Raw genomic sequence first — 20,545 nt, 5'->3', positions numbered from 1 at the left:
GTTCCTTCGTGTGCATTATTTTACCCTGTGGCTGAGATTGAAATCATTTAATATGGGTGTTTGTCTTGTCAGGAGAGGGAAGCTTCCAATTTTTATGGTGACCTCAGGTGGGAAGAAACTATTTTCTGGTATGAAATCAACTCCCTTCCCTGGTACCTAAATACATCGGCGAACTATCTGTTGTAAGGTGCAAGAGCTGGGAACCAGGTCCAGCCACCCACGAGGGACTGTCCCATTCCTCCCCCCTGCACTGCTGACGTTAGGAAACCACAGTGCTTCACAAATCAGCACTGATTGAGCGGCTTTGAAAGCAAACAAACTCCCTATTGTTGTCTGCAGATGGTAATTTCTGGATTCTGTTGTTAATTCTATTGGGGAATGGGGTCCCTATAGATTTCTATTAGGTGTTCCCAAGAGGTAAATGATATGGAAGGTCATCTCAGTTTCCCAGACTAAGTGGTCTTAAAAGCCTTTTATGGTGTAAAAGCATTTAAGGGAAAAAAATATTGTGGGAAAATGTAATTTCACCCTTTCTGAGTGAAACTGGCTTCATGGAAACTAGTTGTTGGTCAGTAATGAATATATCCCCAGAGCAGGGGGTGACAACGGGTCTATTTGAGACAAGGTGCAGGGAGGCTGCAGTCCCTTTTAACCCGCAGCCAGCACTTCCTTCGGCAACTGTCTAGAAAGTATTTTCTGTACTGTTATCGAAGTTCTCCAAGGAACATAACTCATGCTTTCCCCTCTGCCTTACAGGGTGAGCAAATCAGACACATCTAAAAGGGTTTTCAAGTACTTTTTCTAAGTCAAGCACTCATTTAATTTATATATCTCAGCTATAAATGTTTCTATTGTTTGGAATGCATGTGTCATGCGGAGAAGTTGTTAACCCTGGGAAAGGCAGGCCATCAGAACTAACTCTCAGATCACTTTCATAGTAAGTTAGCTACTCCAGGAGCTGGCAGTCTTTTCACATATTTACCATCTTTGTTAAATCTTATGTTTTTAGTTCAAAACTAAGGAAAAAATATAGCCCTGTGGGATGGCTTTGAGTATACAGATGTGGATGTGTGTAGGTGACTACATACATACACAGTGCGAGTGACACAGCAAGTCATCCCCCAAGAACTTAGGAAAAGGTTGCCCTCTGAGAGTTTAATTTTAAAATGAGCCCATGATACTGCACAGAGATATATAAAGTGCTCATAAGTGAGCACCTGGGTTTCAGAGTTGCAAGATTTCGTTGTCACCTGATTGAGTATATTAAAACATCTAAGGACAGAATTGGTCGCCCAAAGAGTATAGAAAAAAAGAGTCACAGAGGAAAGTGTTGGCAGCACCCATCCAAACACTATCCAGAGGAGAGAGGAGCCTTGGCCAGAGCCAAGAGTAAGCTAGAGTATAGCGGTTGCACTGGAAGGACATTTCTATTACGGGAAAGGATGCAGGGAACTGTGGCCAACAGTGTGTGGCTTTGTTGGCAAGATGACCCCACTGAGGAGTTGGCTGCATCAGGCCAGCTGAGCCCCAGGCCTTCAGAAATTTGATTCATCTCATGCTCCATGTCCTGACTCCGTGTTCACCAGCAACCTTCTCATGTTGACTGAGTTTCTGGTGGAGGTCGACCGCAAGGAGAGCATGCACAGGTGCTACCAGGGCAAGTGCCCTGGCCTGTGTGACATTGGTGGTTGTAAAATAATGAGTTGGCCTTCTGCGTCAGTCTTGTGAGCTTTGGTGGCTTTGTGAATCTGCCCCAAGGGGTCACTCTGCTTCACGTGAAGTCAGGTTGCTAAGCCAGGAAAGGCAAGATGAGACTTTGGTGGTCACTAAGGAAGGGGGAGTGGGACATGGTGAGAGTATGATCAAGAAACTATATGTGTATGGTTGGTTGTCCCACTTACAATTTCCTTTTAGTCAAGGTACTTAGTATCACTTAATATTAAAAATGAAGTAAGTAGAGCATAACATTTTTATGTTTATCAAAGTGACAGCATGAGTTAAAAAAGACTAAGAAATGCTGCCCTGGAATGTGGCAAATGTGTTAGGGCAAGCCCAGTACAGACAGGAGGGAGAGGAAAGGAGGGTGGGCGGGGGCCTCCTCCCCAAGAATGAGAGGCTGGTAGTGAAGTGAGTGGTGCAGAGCCTCCTCCTACTTGCTCTCAAAGACGAGAGGTAAGTAGGGAAAGGAAACGAGGGTGAATTCTGGTGAAACATCTCAAGGACAAGAGGTAGGCTGGGAAAGATAAGTAGGTAGTGGTGGGGAGCCTTCATCCCTGGGATGAGAGGTTGGTAGGAAAAGGGAGGTGGGTGCTGGGGAGATTTCTCCCAACTTGTGCCTAAGGCTGAGTGGTGGGTAGGGGAAGGCAAGGCAGGGGAGGTTGGTGTGGGTGAGACTTCTCAAGGACAAGAGGTGGGAAGGGAAAGGAAAGGGTGGTTGACGGATGGAGAACCTTCTCCTACCTTGTCATGGTGTTGGCATGGTCAGGGAAAAGAAAGCTTTACCAGAACCTGAGTTCTCACTTCACCTCTCCTGGGTGCATGCAAGGGGAGTGACAGAACTCTGTGTCTTCCTCTTTTTGTAAGGACACCAATTCCATCATAAGAGTTTCACACTCATGATATAATCTAATCCTATTTACTTCCCAGTGACCACACCTCCAAATACCATCACAACTTGGGTTACGGCTTCAGCCTATGAATTTGGGGAGCACACATGCAGTCCATAGTAGCATGTGCTTGTACACACATGGTAGAATTTATTGTTTTAAGTAAAAACTGAGGTCTTTGGCATAGGTTATTATGGGCCTAAGTTCACATTTCTGTTATGACTTAGAAGTCTTTAGAGAGGAGGGATCCAAGATAGAAGCAGAGTATGTGAACATTACGCTCACCTCCTCCCTGGACCAAACTGGAAGTACAACTAAAATACAGAGCAAGCAACCTGAATCACCATCTGAAGAGAAGTCTTATAACCATAGATTTACAGAAGAAGCCACATTGAGACTGGTAGGAAGGGAGGAGACACAAAAAGACCTGGCCCCGTTCCCACAGGCAGCAGCTGAGATTCTGGAGGGATATCTCAACTTCAGGGGGTCTCAACCCTAAGCCAGGCTTCCCAGCCCAGAGCCGGGAAGAAGCACCCACATAATGTCCGGCTCTGAAAACCAGTGGGGATTCTGTCTTCCAGGGAGAGACAGAAATCTGCTAGACGCACAGGTGCCCTCCTAAAGGGCCAATGCACAAAATCTCATTTGCAGCCACTCACCCTGCAATATTGTGTCTGATATATCTCCTCAGGCAAGGGAAACAAAAATAAATAAATGGGACTACATCAAACTAAAGTTTTTGCACAGCAAAGGAAACCGTCAACAAAATGAAAAGATAATCCAGTGAATGGGAGAATATATTCACCAATGATATATCTGATAAGGGGTTAATATCCAAAATTTATGAAGGACTTATAAAACTCAACACCAATAAAATAAACAATCCAGTTAAAAAATGGGCAAAGGACTTGAATAGACACTTCTCCAAAGAGGACGTACAGATGGCCAGGAGACATATAAGAAGATGCTTAATGTCACTAATCCTCAGAGAGATGCAAAGTAAAACCACAGTGAGGTATCACCTCACACCTGCTAGAATGGCTACCATCAATAAGTCAACAACGCTAATTCAAAAGAACATATGCACCCCTGTGTTCATTGCAACATTATTTACAATAGCCAAGATTTGGATGCAGCCCAAGGGCCCATCAGCAGATGAATGGATAAAAAAGCTGTGGTGTATTTACACAGTGGAATACTACTCAGCCATAAAAGCAAAGGCAATCTTACCTTTTGCAACAGTGTGTATGGGCCTGGAGAGTTATTATGCTCAGTGAATTAAGCCAGTCAGAGAAAGACAAGTACCATATGATTTCACTGATATGTGGAACCTAATGAACAACAAAATAAACTAAAACAAAACAAACAGACTCATAGACATAGAGAAAGACTGACAGGAGAGGGGCTGGGAGGCTGGGTGAAGGGATTAAGCAAAAACAACAGATTCAGACAACAGCATGGTGATTACAGAAGGAAAGGGGCTGGGGGGAGTTAGAAGAGAGTAAAGGGGAGATAAATGGTGATAGGAGACTTGACGTGGGGTGGTGAACACACATTTGTACAGTGTACAAATGATATACTATAGGACTGTACACCCGAAACCTATATAGTTTTATTAACCAATGTCACACCAATAAATTCAATAAAAAAATTTTTTAAAGTTAGAAATAAAGCACATTTTCATTATGTAATTTTCCATGCCTATCATTAATATGTAAATTTTACACTGAAGACGAGAAGCATTCTGGAACAGATAACTTCCCAACTCGCCAAAATCCAAACCAATTTTTTCATAGAAAATGGGAAATGGAATAATCTGTTAATACTTGATGAATAATTCATGATTTTGCTGGTTATTCTACCACTTATTCAGTTTCACAACTGTGTACTGAGTGCCAGCTCTGTGCAAGGGACAGGAATGGATGTCTATGGACAAGACTGCTATGGCCGGGTTCAGACATAGCGGTATTGTCAGGGACGGGACTAAAGTCCCGTAGGAAAGTGGTTTTCTTTCCATACTGCACATAAAAGTGCTTCTCCTGCCAGCTATATAATCTCTTCAGGACTTTTCAGTGTGGTTCTGCTTTACTGAAGGGGAGTCTCCATAGAAGATACCTCATTTCTAATTCAAGACCTCTCATGTTGCTACAGAGTGTCTGCTATGGAGCACTGCCCTTGTGGACATTTGTTTTGGGGGAACCTTCATGGTGCTGCTTCTGCCCGTAGCCAGCCCACTGAGGCTCACCTGTGACAACTAGCTGGGTACCCTGCTGTTAACTATGCCATAGCTGTTCAGAGCCTTCCTGCCCACTGTAACCAGTAACCTCTCAATGCTGGTGAATGATGTTTGGTGAATGTTCTTGTTTTATATTGTGTAGTATGTCAGTGAGCATGTCACCTACATCCCAATAGGAATCCTCAGGGGAGAAACCCCTTAAGATTCATAGAGCCTGTCTATAAAAACAGATGAAAATGCCTTATGCAGCAGCAGTTGCCACCCTTTTCCTCCCTGGCACTGTTCTGACTAGTATTTTTCATGAACCGCTGGATCTCATCGGCTTCACACTGCTGGCCTGGCGATGCTGACATACATTCCTGCATTAAAACAAGTAGCAGGCACAACTTGTGCCTTCCAAGAAAGTAGTCCAGGAACAACTTCTGTCCCCTGCCTTATATTAATGACTCGTTTCCAAAGCATTTGATCCGATTCTGGAAATTTTCATTGTATCCTTGATCAGCTGCCCAGGCCCCATATGACGGCATCATTGGAATCATTGCCACCTGGATGTAGTCCTGTAGGGCTGGGGTGAGGGCCACCACTGGTCAACATGTTTTCTTGCTGCTTTCAAATGCCTATGACTGGGTACGTTAGAATCTCCTGGAACGTTTGTTAAACCTCAAGATTTCCAGGCTTTGATTCATCCTCATGAAATCAAAGTCTCTGGGAATCGTACCACGGGTGCCTCTGGCAGGCAGCAGCTATGGAGCCACGGCTATGGGGGACATTTATTCCCTTATCCAGCTACTTTTAACACATAATAAAGCAAGGACTTTTTTAAATCTGACCTTTGGTGCTAGAGTGTACTTCCAACCTTCTAGTAAATTATTTCAGCTCCCCAGATTTTGAATTTCATCAGACGCCCTATAGATAAATATGAATGAATATGCCTGAAAACTGTGTTTTAGGAGAGGGGAACAAGCAATCGTGGAAGAAATGCCTTTCCTAACACATTTAGGACAGAAAAACTGTGTCTGAAGCAGCAACACCTCAGATTTTTACCGATCTAAGCGAGTGCTTAGAGTGGTATTTGAGAGTCGATAAACATAATGAATCCATTCAATAGAGTCCAAAATATAGCTTCATAAATCCATTAAGACATGTTCCTCCAGTGGCCAGAGTATTGCCAACTTGGCCTATTGATGGGAATGTAAGTTAACCCGGGAGAATTCTACTTACAAAAAGCATCTGAAAATGTGCTTTGTATTCAAGGACTGTCGCTCCATGCTCTTTTTCCAGATAACTAAAGCCTATTTCTTTAAGTGCCGACTTTTAAAAAATTACGTTTTCCTTGGATCCACGATGACTGAATTACCCGAGTTTCCCCCCAAGTGATCAGTCTCTTGCTGTCAGCTCTCGCTTGGTTGGCAGCTGCTTTGACAGAGGAGAGGTTTTGTGAAAACAAGTGGGCAATGGGATGGGGAGAGGGACCGGTGCCGGCGACCTGGATGGGCGAGTGCAGCCCCGCCCTTGGGGCACTAGATCCCGGGCACAGCACCAAGAATGAGCTTGAATTCGGAAAAGAAACTGCAGCTTCTCCCTTTTCTTCATGTATGTGACAGGCCTCTCTCTGTGCTGACAATTTGTACTGCCCCTGGAGATGGAGGAGTTAAAAGAAGGTTGCCAACTCTTAACTCTTAAAAAGAGGGTGCTTATGCTGAGTTTAGAAAGGACACGTCCTTTGTTGTTGACATGCGATAGTGACCTGTTTGGGAAATTTGCACCCTTAGGGGTGGATTTGTCTTTGGAAGATAGAAGGTGGGATAATGCTATTATGTTTTTGGCCCTGAGTATACAACCTATAATTGTGGGGTCTTAGGAATCCTCATTTGTGAGCTTAAAATATTACATTATACGTTGCATTCTATTTTAGCGTAAGGATACATAGGGGCTCTGTGACATTTGGTTTTTCAGCTGCTACAGCTGTTTCCACATCAGTGAAGTCAGGAGAATGCCTGCTTCCTAGGATTTTGGTGAGGCTTGGAATTTTGGAAAATACCTTGTATTTAGCAGTCTCTTAACAAATTATTACTCAGACCACCACAGAAGAGCAATTAAAAGTGTAAGGAGGCAGTCTGTATTTTTAACAATTGAGGATAATTGGCCTTTGGCCCCTCAGGGGGCCAGAAGGAAAATGAACATTAGGATGCTGAGGGGTTGACAAGAGCTGAGCAAGTTCTGTCAGTAATTGGTGGGATGGTTTCTTCCTTGTATATGGCAGAGATGACACTGTCAGCTCCTGCCCATGTGCAGAGCAAAGGGCCAACTGCACTGGGTGACCTTGGCTTCACCTTGTGACATGAAAAGTGGCTGATGGTGGAGTAGTGGCCAGAGGATGTATGTGACCTGGCTCTAGGGGAGGGGCTGAGAGGGAAAGTCCCTAGCAGCAGGGCGCTGTCCTTGAGAGCCCCGCTGATGTCCCTTGCCTGGACCACTGACACCCTTAAACTCTCGAGAGCGCTGCCATCTCATGATGCACTTTCTGTTTCTTTACTCCTCAATCCCTCCCCCCCACACACACAGATCTCCCATATAAAATAACAATGCACCCGGGTCCCTTTTTTTAAATGAAAGGTTTCCCATTGATAAAAATAACATGGGATTGTTATAAACAATCCCAAAGTGTTCAGAAAACAATCCTGAGACCTGAGGGCCAAAGACGACTGCCCTGTGGTGACCGTGATGCCTGCAGCGCGAACCCTTGCTGGGCGGGCTCCGTGCGAGTCCTCTGTAAAGTGCAACCTGGACCGGAGACCTGGTTCCTAACCAGAGACTTGAAGTGGTCCTTTGAAGGAGGCTCATTAAAAATATGTTATCTGCAGGTTCGCCTCATATAGTTTAGAGAATTATTAAATATTAAACACGCGAGTCGGTTTCACCGATACGAGTGTGTGATGTGTTTTAGTTATGCCACCTAATTTGAATATGCAGATCAGCCCGGTGTGGTCAGCATGAGCTCTGCCTCAGTGTTCTGCAGGCATCAGGGAAGTCACACGGCTTCACTCTTATGGCTCTCAAAATAGTACAAATAACCGTGTATATCAGTGTAAAAACACATTTTCAGCAATAACTAATCTTTTCTCTTGGGGAATGAAATGTGTTTGGCCTCGTAAGTATATTTAAAAGAAAAAGAAGAAAGGCTAAGCTGACTTACTGTATAGTTTTGCTGAGTCCTCACTTATCAGTAGGTTCTGTGACTAAGTGAAATAGGCATAATGAAACCAATTTCCCCACAGGCTACTTGATATAAGTTCCTAGGGCAGCTTATCAGCTTTATCACAAAATGACGCTGAATAAAATGACATTATTGGAGGACCTGTGGTATATATCTACTGTAAGGAACAAGCCTTTGTGCCTTATTTTTATTTTATTACCTTCCTTTCTGTTGTCACTTTCCCCCCAGGCCCAGATTATATCAAACAGAGATTTCAGGAAGGTGTAGATGCTAAAGAAAATCCAGAAGAAAAGATACCAGAAAAGCCACCTACACCAAAGGAATCTCCTCATTTTTATCGCAAAGGCACGACACCCCCAAGGTCTCCTGAGACAAGTCCCAAACAAAGCCACTCTCCCCAGCCTTCCCCCCAGCCCATGAGGAAGCAGAACCCCAGCTCAGGGGCCAGACTCAACCGAGACAAAAGGAGTGTGACTGATGAGCAGGTGACAGCCATCGTCAACAAGCCCTTGCTGTCAAAGGCTCCCTCCAAGGAGATGGGAGCCGTCATGGCCCCGTCCAAGTACTCTGGCCGCCACCACGTCCCCAACCCCAGTAACGGGGAGCTGCACTCTCAGTACCACGGCTACTACGTGAAACTGAATGCCCCCAAGCACCCTCTGGAAGACAGGCAGGAAGATGAAGGATCCGGCCACTCTTCCTCAGCGCTGGTGCATAAGTCATCCAACAAGTGGAGTCCCCCTAAGTCTGTGACAAAACCAGTTGCCAAAGAAAGCAAAGCTGAGCCAAAAGCTAAGAAGTCTGAACTTGCTATACCAAAGAATCCAGCAAGCAACGATTCGTGCCCTTCTTTGGAAAAAGAAGCCAATTCAGTAAGTTATCTACGACCTGTTTTCTCCTCCTTTCCTCTCTCTGGTTCTTTCAGGTAGCAGCCTGGGGTGACTTGCACCTTGATGACAACTAGGCTCACAAAAGTCCTGACACGAACAGGGCTGTTTAGAGTAGATCTGAGCACGTTTGTAGCTGCAGACAGGAAAGAGCTCTCCAGGCAGAAATTCCTCTATGTTCACTCAGTCAGCCAGCCACCCACCTTAGACATCATTCAGGTGGGTTAGAACATGATCACCTCGGAGGGCATCACTTCCTGGGAGCTGTCTTAGTTGGACTGCTATCACAGACATACCATAGATTCGGTGGCTGAAACAATACATGTATTTTTCACCATTCTGGAGACTGGGGAGTCCCAAGGTCAAGTCCCAGGAGATTTGGTGTCTGATGAGAACCTACTTCCTGCTACATAGACCCCAGGCCACCTTCTCACTGTGTCCTCACACAGCTGAGAGAGAAAGCAAGCTCTGCCTCTTCTTTGTAATGGCACTAACCCATCATGAGAGCTCTACCCTCATAACCCGACTACCTCCCAAAGACCCCATCTCCAAATACCAGCACATTGTTGACTAGGGTTTCAACATGAATTCTGGAGGGACACAAACACGCAGTCCGTAACAAAAGCTGACTCCCTGGTGGATACAAAGCTCAGAGCTCTAGCCAAGAAGAGTGCTCCACCACCATTAGCTAAGTTCTTAGCCCACCTTTGGACCCCCCCAAAACAGTATCTTTAGATGAAAGAACATCTTTTCTAGCAACTGTGAATTATTCTCATCAATATTTATATTGGATTTTACTTAATTAAAACCACACTTTGCAACTAGAACGTTTTTCTTTCCCATGTGAGAACTGAAAATTTTTCAACTGTTTAAGAAAATTACCTTGGTCTTCTAACCCCTCAGAGTGTTAGTGCTCCTGTGGCATTTCATATGTCTAGTAGATGCTGCTTTTATTATTAGTATTGAACATTTAAGATTTGTGTTATTCAACCAGAAAGCTTTCAGTTATTGATAACTCATTCGAATGAGATTGATTTGCTAATGATATACGGAATTCACATTTTATCAAATTCTGTAGAATTTATAAAATCTGAAGCTGAGTCATTTGTGATAAACAGTTGACCAACCTATTTATGTCTTTGGGACGGAGGTGTTGCTTGTTTATCCTAGCTTATGGAAGAAGACACAGCCAACCCAATATTTACTAGTAATTTCAGAGACATATTTGCATAAATCTTGGCCAACAAGAATATAATACAATCATCAGTTTATTTTGTCTGTTTAATTTCCTCATAGAGCTAAACAACTGAAATTCATCTTTTTAATTAACTTATATTTGAAATGTCTTAGGTTTGTTGACTTTGCTAATATCTATAAACACTAGTTCCCACCCTTTTTTTAATTACCTAAATGTATGTTAATCAGATTACCTGGATTAACTTTGAGAGTCAGCCCCCATGGAGATAGACCGTTTTCAGAAGAGAATAAATTTGAGACTCTGACTATTCAGTAAGCATTCTTTTTTTTTAGTTTAAACATTGATATTTCAGTATCCTCATATCTATAATATACATGATATCATTATTGAAGTTGTTAAATGTAATAATTCACTTCTCATTTGGCTTTTTCAGAATTTTAATCCATAGATTAATAAAGCTTCCCATTTATATTAGTATTAGTTTGCCTAATTTACAAGAGGGAAATTCAAATAAATCAAGACCCTGTAGTTTATAGCTTTGGGTTCCCAGTAGTAGGGTTCAGTTGACTTCCAGAGCTGCCCAAGGGCAAGCATATGCTCCGCTGTGCTACAATTAGGTGAGCCTACCCTAGCTCTTATCTGTAATAGTTTCTCTAAAAACTTCACAGTCTCCTTGTTTAGAAAAAGCATCTGTTTGACTTATGTGCAGAATTGTGTGATTCTTGGAGTTAGCCAGGCATCTCCAGCTCAGTAGGTTGGTCTCCAGGGTTCCCTTCCACACCCCAAGGAGAGAGGAGGCCGAGCAGCCCTCACCTCTGCCCACCATGGGAACTGGGAGTCAGGATTGATGTGGCACCTTCGTGGGAAGATTTTAACAGCTAACCTTCTCTTCCTAATAATAACCAAAAGCTGCCTTTCACACCCGGATCACTGTTTTCTTCACAGAGTTAGGACATGACAAAATCACCATCGAGGCAGTCAGTGAACAACCTTTACAACCAGGGAGTACTACAGACAATTTTGAGATTTAAAAACACTGTATAAGTTAGAGGTTGATAAATAATGACTTGAAAATTCATAGGAACATTCACACTAAAGCAGACATTTGAAGGAAAACCAGAATGAATCAGCCAGTGCTCTTTGCGGGCAGCTGAAAGATCCAGTTTGAGTCAGAATTGCCATATGTAGGGTGGCTATAGGGTGGCTCAGCAAAGTGAATCCAGAATTTCAACCAGCTTATTGAGACAGTGCAGGCTAGTGGCTGAGGGTGTGAACTGCGGTGCCAAACTTCCTCACTTCAAATCCCAGCTGCTCTGTGACTTGGTTTCTTCATCCTGTTATCATAAAGTTGTTGTGAAGTTTAAATGAGTTAATACTTATAAAGTTCTTAATAAGTATGGTAAGTGCTCAAAAACTATTGGCTATTAAGTTTGCTTCAACACTGTATTAGTTGAAGCATAACTCGTTGATAAATACAGTAAGTTCTCACTTAACATCAATACACAGGCACTTAGAAACCGAGACGAAGTGAAATGATGGGTAATGAAGCCAATTCACCGCAGGCTAATTGATAGAAACAAGAGTTAAGTTCCTACGGCATATTTCTGGTCACAAAACGATCACCAAAACACTTCTTATATTCAACACTGAAATAAATGTGAGCTATACATATATTTGAGAAAGATTAAAGACAAGTACTATCGTTCTTATTCCAGTTCAGGGTGGTGGGTGGCTGGAGCCTGTCCCAGCTGCTCAGGGAACAAGGCAAAACCCACCCTGGACAGGTTGCCCTTCCAGCGCAGGCCACTCACACCCAACCTCAGATTGGGACAATGGAGAAAGGCCAGTGCACCTCACGCGCACACCTTTGGGGTCTAGGAGGAAACCCACACAGACACAGGGAGAATGGGAAAACTCCACATAGATAGTAGCCCTGGCCAGGAATCAGGTTTTTTTCTCCATCTTACAACGAAATCATGTTGAACGAAACAACCTTATTTGAGAACCTGCTGTATTCCAGTAGACTGACCCGTCCAGTCCTCAGGATCGCCCAGGCAATTGACCTACTAGAAATCTAGAGAATCTTCTGGGGCACAGGCTATCACTGAGAGCAAATTACTTACTTGAATCTGAGAGGGGGGTGAAGAGAAGCCATAGCAGGGATTGTCCTGCAACCCCCTGGGGAAGTTTGTGGCTCCCATGGGCAGGGTCCGCATGTAGACTCATGTGATAAAATTTTTGAAGGATTTTGCAACCTGGCAACTAGGGTAGGAGTCAGTAGAGGCATCTTTAGAGCCTTGTCAGATAGAGTGGTGAGGGGTCTTCTAATTAAGAATCACATACCTACTCGGCCAGTGTGGCTCAGCAGTTGAGCATCTACCTATGATCCAGGCAACTGCGGTTCCATTCCCAGTCAGGGCACATGCCCGGGTTGCAGGCTCGATCCCCAGCAGGGGGCGTGCAGGAGGCAGCCGATCAATGACTCTCATCATTGATGTTTCTCTCTCTCTCTCCCTCTCCCTTCCTCTCTCGGAAATCAATAAAGACATATTTAAAAAAAAGAATCGCGACCCCTTCTGGAAACTGCCTGTCCTTTTTCCCACCCATTCCTCTGATCGGCTTCCAAGTTCATTTTGAGATTTACCTGTTGTTTCTTTTGAACTGTTGAAAAACTTCAAGCATTCCTGCCAGGTCATGTTTGAACCACACAAATACACACACAATGAAAATGTCCGATCCATATAATTAAATTTTGCTGTTAATTCTAAACTGAGCTTTGGTCTTTCACGTTTTTGGAGAAGTTTTCCATTTCACATAAATAAACTATACTATTTAGCAGGAAATTCCTTATTTCAAATGAATGGGTAGTCTTAAAGAAAAAACAGATTGACTTCTCAAGTTAGAATGACTTCCCATATTTTGACTTCCAGCACTTTATTTTCTAACTGCCTGAAATTGTCTTCCAATTGAGATTTGCACTTTGCCCTGAAACAGCTTCCTTGTGACACCTGTCCCAGTCAGTCTTGAAAAGCAAGACTGATTTTTTTTCCATTTTGCTATTTTAAGCTACAACTGGCCCCCGGTCATATTTATGGAACTTCACCTTAAAGCTTTCCACCCTGAAGAACACAGAGCTCGCGTCCTGATGTCTGCCCCTCACACGCAGCGTCCCAGAGTTCACTTGTCACCTGGTGGTTGGTTGAGCCTTTTGTTGCTGGTTTACCCTCATCTTTACTGAATCATCTTTAAAGATAACTTTATGAATGGTAGGATAAATGGGTGTGTATATTAGAATATATACAGGATACATATATGTTCAGTAGGAGAATTTCCTCATCTCCTTTCATATCACTGTCTTTGGGAATTAAATCCACTGACCCAGAGAGTTGAAACGATCCCAAAATTCATAACACCTTCGTGAGCAAAAGCTAATCAAAGTTTATAGAATCCATAGCATTTCCTTAATCTCCATGCTGTTGTGATGTTAAAAGATCATCTGAATTATTTCCTGAGTTGTAAGAGTTCCCTCGTGTTATGTCCTAAGTTTACCATGATTGAGAATTGCCTGGGTTAGTACTCCCCTAGTTCCTTACAAACAAGCATTCTAAAAGAAACATGGGTCATTCTCAAAATATGTTTTTCTGGTATTATGGAAGCATAGGGTATAGATGAAAGTGCCATTTTAAAGCCATTGATGGGAAATTATTATTTTTAAACCGAGGCCTGTGGCTTTCATAGGGATGTAGAGAAAAGGGCATGGGCTCGGAAGTGAGCAGACTGAAGTTTAATTCTAGTTCTAATTTGTTCAAACTGGCTGAGTTAACAACCTTGGGCAACACACCCTCTCAGCTCTGTAAAATGGAACTAATAATCACTTGTGAAGAATTTTTAAAAATAACCTGCAGAGGCATCTCAGCCCACTGCCTGGCATACCAAGACCTGCAGTAAATGTTTGTTTTTTCCTTTCATTTACCTGGGGTTCAGGAGCTAGGTAGGGTTTTGCTTCTTCCTAACAATACCTATGGCAAGGCACCCAGTATACCTCCTCCTTCCCCCAGCCTGATTGTACTAGTCGCCCTGTTCTTTTAATGTCATGGATTAGTCTGTTCACCATATCCGTGTCACCTGGAAAAGTGCCAGAAGATGGTAGGTTTTCATTAAACGTTGGTTGCCTGAATGAGCGGGGCAACCACTATGTGTGGGTGCACAGTGGTGAACAAGGCAGGGCCCTTGCCACTGTGGAACTCAGTCGGGGGGAGGGGGAGGGGGCAACAGCAGTTAACAAAAATGACAATAAGGTGTGAAGTTAGAATAGAGAAAAAATGGGGCACCCACCCTACCAGGGAGGTGACCTCCTTAAAGGATGTATGACCCAAGCCCCAGACCCTGCAAGATGAGCACTGGACCAATGGCAGTTCCAATCTTACTAACTCCATCCCCCAAAATTACAACAAGACATTTGAGGACTAACAGTTTCACTGTGGTCTCACTGGCTATTCAAACATAGTACAACTGTTTTCTCATCTTTAAACTAAGAACAAAACTACCTCCCCACCTAAGTCATGAGGCCAGCTTTAGAACACTTTTAAAGCTATTTTAAAAATGTTTAAGATGCTATTTTAATAACAAATACCAAGATTGTTTGTCTTCATAATAAAGATGTCCGAGCTTGGGCAGATCTGAAAAGGTGGGTCATATAAGGCTGGTTGGTTGGTTTGTTTTAAACAAGCAAAGTTTGGGTACCTTAGGCTCTGTGGTATTTATTACAACAGTATTTATCAAAATAGGATTCTGCGATTTCTTAAGTATAACTTGACTTCTGAAAGGTTAGAGTTATGAGCAGAGAAACAACAAAATTAGACCCGTAAAATAATTTCTAAAAGTGTTTGACTTCCCACTTGCAGTGTTTACTTTAAGGAAGGGGTTGTGTCCAAAAAAGACAACCAGAGAAAGCAAGAGAGAACCTCATTTTAAGTTTTCCCAGTATTATTTCAGGGAGGCCTCACCGTCCGGCATATTTGACTCCCACATGCTAACTGCCTTTACGAGGAAATAAATCTTCCCAGTCCAGATTGTGCCTTAACAAAAAATGCATATCTAATCCACATTAGTTCCTAACCTTGTTAGGTGAACTGCGTCTCACCCAGGCTGTTGCCCAATGTTTCGAGGTGAATGTAGCAGGTTATTTTTTTTAAGTCATAGTTTAGATTTAGTCAAGGCAGGATTCATTTTTAAGTGAAAGTTCAGAGATGGCTCCATCTAAACACGGCATTGCTATTTTTAGTTTATACCTTTTGTAACTGCTGTCATTATCCATGCCTTATTTACCGCAACTGTGTTGGGTATTTTTATATTTTTAGTAATTGCTTTTGAGGACTAATTTATGTACTGATGTTAAAATGGAAAAGTTATGCTTGTTTTTTTCTGTTTTATTTCCAGGGCCCTAATTCAGTCATGATTGTCCTTGTCATGCTGTTGAATATCGGGTTGGCCATTCTTTTTGTTCACTTTCTAACCTGATTGGAGTTAGGAAAGGTAAGACTAGCCTTCATTTCTATATACAGATCACAAAATAGAGCATTCTTTTCCCATATTCAAATCCACACGCTTTTGAACAACTACGTATTGTCCTTCACTTTCATTTTGGCTGTGCCTGAATGTGATGCGACAGAGTTACTCAATGATACAACTGTTCTGACCCTTCGGTGAAGTCATGACAACTAGTAGCGTTAGCCCCCGGTTCTCCCCAGTGGTGTCATCAGCCCTTTACATGGCATACCCCGGGGGGTCAGACTCAGACTCAGACACAGGGCAGGAGGCTGGGAAGTAGGATGGGCCCTGAGAGAGCAGCCGAACTTGGAAAATGCAGCCAGAGGCCCCGCTCGGTTCCCCTGGGGGTGCTCGGTGGCTTTGGGGTCCCGCGGGAGCTGAAGCAAGCAGCCGTGCTGGCGCGAGCGCAAAACTTAATAATCAATTCTTTTTTAAAATCTGCTGAAGCAGCCCCATCCGGCGAAGTTCTTGGCACTGGCTACTCCATCTGTCCTAGCAGAGTGTGACTAAACTGGAAATGTATGGAGCCGCGTGTTTTGTTGTTGATGGAAGCCAACAGCTGCCTTACTATTTTACCATCTGACGTTTGCAGCAGGGAGCCGGGGAAACAAACGACCCGGGGAATGCGGCCGGGGGATTGGGTTGCGGCCGCCGCCTCGCCAGCGCTCCTGTCGCGGCACCCGGACGAGGCCGCAGCGTCACTCAGCAGTCTTACGCCATGACCTGCTGCTTTCACGCTCCCGAGTGCTCTGGGGGAGAACGTTGCGTTTGCTTGTGCACGACTATTTTTGCTGTTTATTTAAATAGGATGTGTGGTCACCTACCGCGCGCGGTCCTGGCCAGATGAAACACACACGTTGCATCTCAAGGAAAAGAAACAACAGAATTCTAGAGAAAAATGTGTTGATTTTGACAGCAATACATCATTTTCTTTTAAATGTCATTTAGTCTTCCTAACCCTTTGGTGAAAGGCTGTTTATCTTTAAAATTTAGCAATGTGAAAGCATTATACCTTCCTAAGACATAACTTTCAATATCTTTAACGTTACTGAGATGAATTATTTATGCACTTGGGAAGTGCTAACTTCTAAAAGCCGAAAGACAACAAAATTCTAAGAAGTCAGAATATTGCATGGGTTGCAGTAACTGGTGTTTAAAGGATTCAGTTTCATTGCTGACGTACTTTACAACCAAATAAAATCTTGTCAGTGGCTATGTTAATTCCCATGAAAGTTAAGCAAGATGCTATTAATAACTGCGTTTCTCTTTTTTTTTTTTCCAACTAAAAATTTTTGTTGAATACATTCAGGTAGAGCGTAAAGCTTTGTAAAATCACTGCTTCTCAATTTTATGCCTTTCGTGTTTTTCAAAGTTTTTTTAAATTTTATTTCACATCTTAAAGGCTTAGATGTTTTTGTTTAAATATTTGTCTTTCGCCGTCCTTTGTTATTCTGGCATAATCTGATTTTTTTTGCTGTTTTATAATTTATCCTTTATTATTCAGAAGCATGCTTACTTCAAGAAACTACATGGTCTTTCAAAAAGTAATTATTTAAAAAGAAATCAGGGGAGGAAAGGTTTCTGTTAGATCTCTATGAACCATTACATTGTGGAGAGGGAGCTATTCCTTAATATTTTCACCATCTGCATGGTTTAATCCAGTTCTCTTTGCCTTATTTGCTACCTTTTCAATGCAGAAGAGACAAGTCACATGTTAGCACAGGTGCAGACTGGATGCTTTGTCACCTGCAGGGCAGTACCCAGTGGTGTTTTTTGCAGAAGTAAAATATGTTGAGAATCCTGGGTGTGACCAATATGGAATAAAGGAGAAAGCAAAAAGAGAGCAAATGGAAGTTACAACTTGTATATTTATTTATTTTTTACACTTTGCTTTGACTTTTAAATTTAGGAAGTACGTTTTTACCCAAGAAACGTTTAAGTTCCTGTGTCAGTCTCAATACTCTCACTTCTCCTTCCTAACCCCGTAGCTCTTTACGCTGGGAAAGCTGATTTTTTTAAAAATAAAATATTTAATCTTATTAAGTGTTTATTTAAAATGTGTAATGCTTTGAAATAATGGGTAACAGATAACGAAAGGATATGTTTATACAGTGAGCATGTTGGTTCCATTTATAAATATATGTATGATTTATAAGCTTTTTTAAAACAAAGCCCAAATTGTCGGTATTTTTCTAAAATGTGCACAGCTGTATTTTACATGAAAGGCTCTTTCTAAGGGGTTGTTATACTGTACTCTACATTTTGGACAGCACATGAAGTCTGCCAGTGTACTTAATAAAACATGACTTTATTTAAAGTTTCTTGCTGTGAAAAAGAACTCCCTACCTGTGAGTTCCTTTATTTATAATCCTTGAAACCAAAATGTATAATGTACAGTTTTCACAACTGTATCTGCTCTAATAAAAAAAGAAGTTGGTTATTTAAAAGGTTGCAGGTGTGTTTCCTTTGTGCATAAATTACTATTTGGAGTTATGTGGAATTTTTGATGGTGGTGGTGGTGAAAGAAAGAGCTGCTGAAAAATTAACAATAGAAATGGGGGGGTGCTCAAAGAAGCCATGTGGCAGAAAGTAGCTGTCCTACACCATTATTTCTTTTCTACATTTCTTTCATCCTGAGCCTTCCAGATAATCTTACAAAATAAGATCCACTGTTCTGGTTCTTGCCTTCATTAATTGGATTAGTGCCCTGTCCAGGGTTTCAGGTCTGCTCCTGTTTTTTAAGGAAAACTCAGAGTTGGAGTCAGTTTCCTCCCTGCATAGGTACTTTTCAATTAATTCAAGTTTTTTGAACATTGTGCCCCAAATAAGTTAATACATTGCTGTAGCCCCTACTGCTTAAGCACACTACCGGAAGCTTAGGCCAATGAGCAGTCAAATGAACCTGCTGTCACTAGAACTTCCAGCCACTGGGAGCCCTTTGAAGCCATCTTCAGTGCTGGCCTAGGCAAGCTGCCTGGGAGGTATAATAAGAGGACCTTCTCCAGAACAGCTTCCCTGGGAGCTGCCAGGGTGCTTTTAAATGTCCAGGTTTGTCACTCCTGTTGAGGGCTGATCTATTGGAGACCTCCATATAAATAATGCACAAAGTTACCACCTCTAGCTACTAACAGATTTATCAATTTAAAGATGAATCTCCTAGCAAATCCTAAAGGAACACAACACAGAACAGACTGTTTTGGAGCAAGCAGGAAAAGCACAGGGTGCTAGAAAGATTATTGAGTCCAGATTTATGTCCAAACCACAGGTGTTGATGCTTGTAGCCAAAGCTCGGGAGAAGAATGTGGTTGGGAAAAATCTGGAAAATATTCTGCATGCCCAGTTAATGTAATCAATATTTCAAGAGTTGTGGTGAGCAGGCTCCTAGACTCACACTCAGTGCAACCTGTTGCCCTCCTCTCATGTTCTGGGAAGTTGTGTAGCCTCGTCTTTCCAACTTCATATGGAGCTATAGACATGGCAGTCTGCCCGTCCATGGGAACAGTTCACAAGGCTGTGTTTGATTATCCCAGGTTTGTGAACAATGTTCAACATTTCATTCTTACTCCAAAAGTACTGAAAAGTACTTTAGTGTTCTCACCTATATTCTGTATAGGTGTCGGATTAATAGGAGTAGGAGAAAATAACAAAATACATATCATGTGATGAATACGGATGAATGTCATGATTATGAATGGACTTCTGGCTATGGTCCTGATTGTCAGTCCTCCTCTAATCTGTCCCCCTGGTTTTTTCTCTGTAAAATGGGTGGTGACCACAGTACTGACCTCACAGGCTGGTTGTGAGGATGAAATAAGCTCATTTAATTCAAGTGCTTGGTACAGTGCCTGGCACATAGCAACTGCTTCGTGTTAGATTTTACTAACTGATGGAACTAGGAAAAAAATATTAAATGCCTGTAAGTGTCTCAAACATGTTAAAAAATATAGTGGGATCCCACTAAAGGCCTCTTTATAAGGGTTAATTATGTCACAGGCCATAGGATATACAAGAAATAAAGAGAATCCAAAAACAACACTATAGGAAGTCATCAACTTACAAGAAAAGAGAGCAAGGGAATAAAAAAGGAACACAGAACTACAAAAACAGAAAAGAGTAAAATAACAAAACTACATACCTAGCAATAATTACTTTAAATGTAAATGGACTAAATGCTCCAAACAAATGGCATAGGGTGGTTGAATGGATTTTTTTTAAAAAATCACCCAGACATGTGCTGCCTACAAGAGACCCACTTCAGATCAAAAGATACAAACTGAAAGTAAAGAGATGTTGATATTTCATGCAGATGGAAACAAAGGAAAATGCTGAGGTAGCAGTATTATATCAGGGAAAATATACTTTAAAATAAAGACTAACAAGAAACAAAGAAGGGCATTTCATAGTGATAAAGGGATCAATCCAACAAGAGGATATAACTCTTGTAAACATTTGCAAACCCAACGTAGGAGCACCTAAATATATAAAGCAAATATTTATGGACATATAGGGAAAGATCAAGAGTAATGCAATAATAGTAGGGGAATTTAATGCCCCATTGACATCAATGGATAGGTCAGTCAGCCAGATGGAAAATTGACAAGGAAACAGTGGCATTAAATGACACATTAGACCAGATGGATTTAATTTTAGGGTATTTCACCCCAAAGCAGCAGAATATACATTTTTCAAGTGCACATGGAACATTTTCCAGGATAGACAAGGATAAGCCACAAAGCAAGTTTTAATGAATTTAAGATTTTAATCATATCAAGTATCTTTTCTGATCACAATGGTATGAAACTAGTAATCAATTACAAGAAGAAAACTAAAAAACACACAAACTTGTGGAGG

General features: G+C 42.1%; 1 protein-coding gene across 1 annotated transcript in view; it reads left to right on the top strand.

Annotated features, from left to right (window-relative positions):
- The window catches only part of LOC107539566 (junctophilin-1), a 29,689-nt gene extending 11,548 nt beyond the window's left edge, over positions 1 to 18,141 (top strand). Inside the window, exons 3-5 of the mRNA XM_087825589.1 lie at positions 8,288 to 8,931; positions 15,584 to 15,679; positions 16,145 to 18,141. Coding sequence (XP_087681715.1) covers positions 8,288 to 8,931; positions 15,584 to 15,664 — 725 coding nt within the window. The 3' untranslated portion in view covers positions 15,665 to 15,679; positions 16,145 to 18,141. The remainder of the gene's footprint in view (positions 1 to 8,287; positions 8,932 to 15,583; positions 15,680 to 16,144) is intronic.
- The last annotated feature ends 2,404 nt before the right edge of the window (positions 18,142 to 20,545 follow it).

This window comes from Miniopterus natalensis, chromosome 16 (assembly GCF_054644295.1).
Source record: "Miniopterus natalensis isolate mMinNat1 chromosome 16, mMinNat1.hap1, whole genome shotgun sequence".
In the NCBI taxonomy this organism is placed as follows: Eukaryota; Metazoa; Chordata; class Mammalia; order Chiroptera; family Miniopteridae; genus Miniopterus; species Miniopterus natalensis.
Note: the sequence above shows the minus strand (reverse complement) of the source record. Positions and strands in the feature narration are given on the sequence as shown.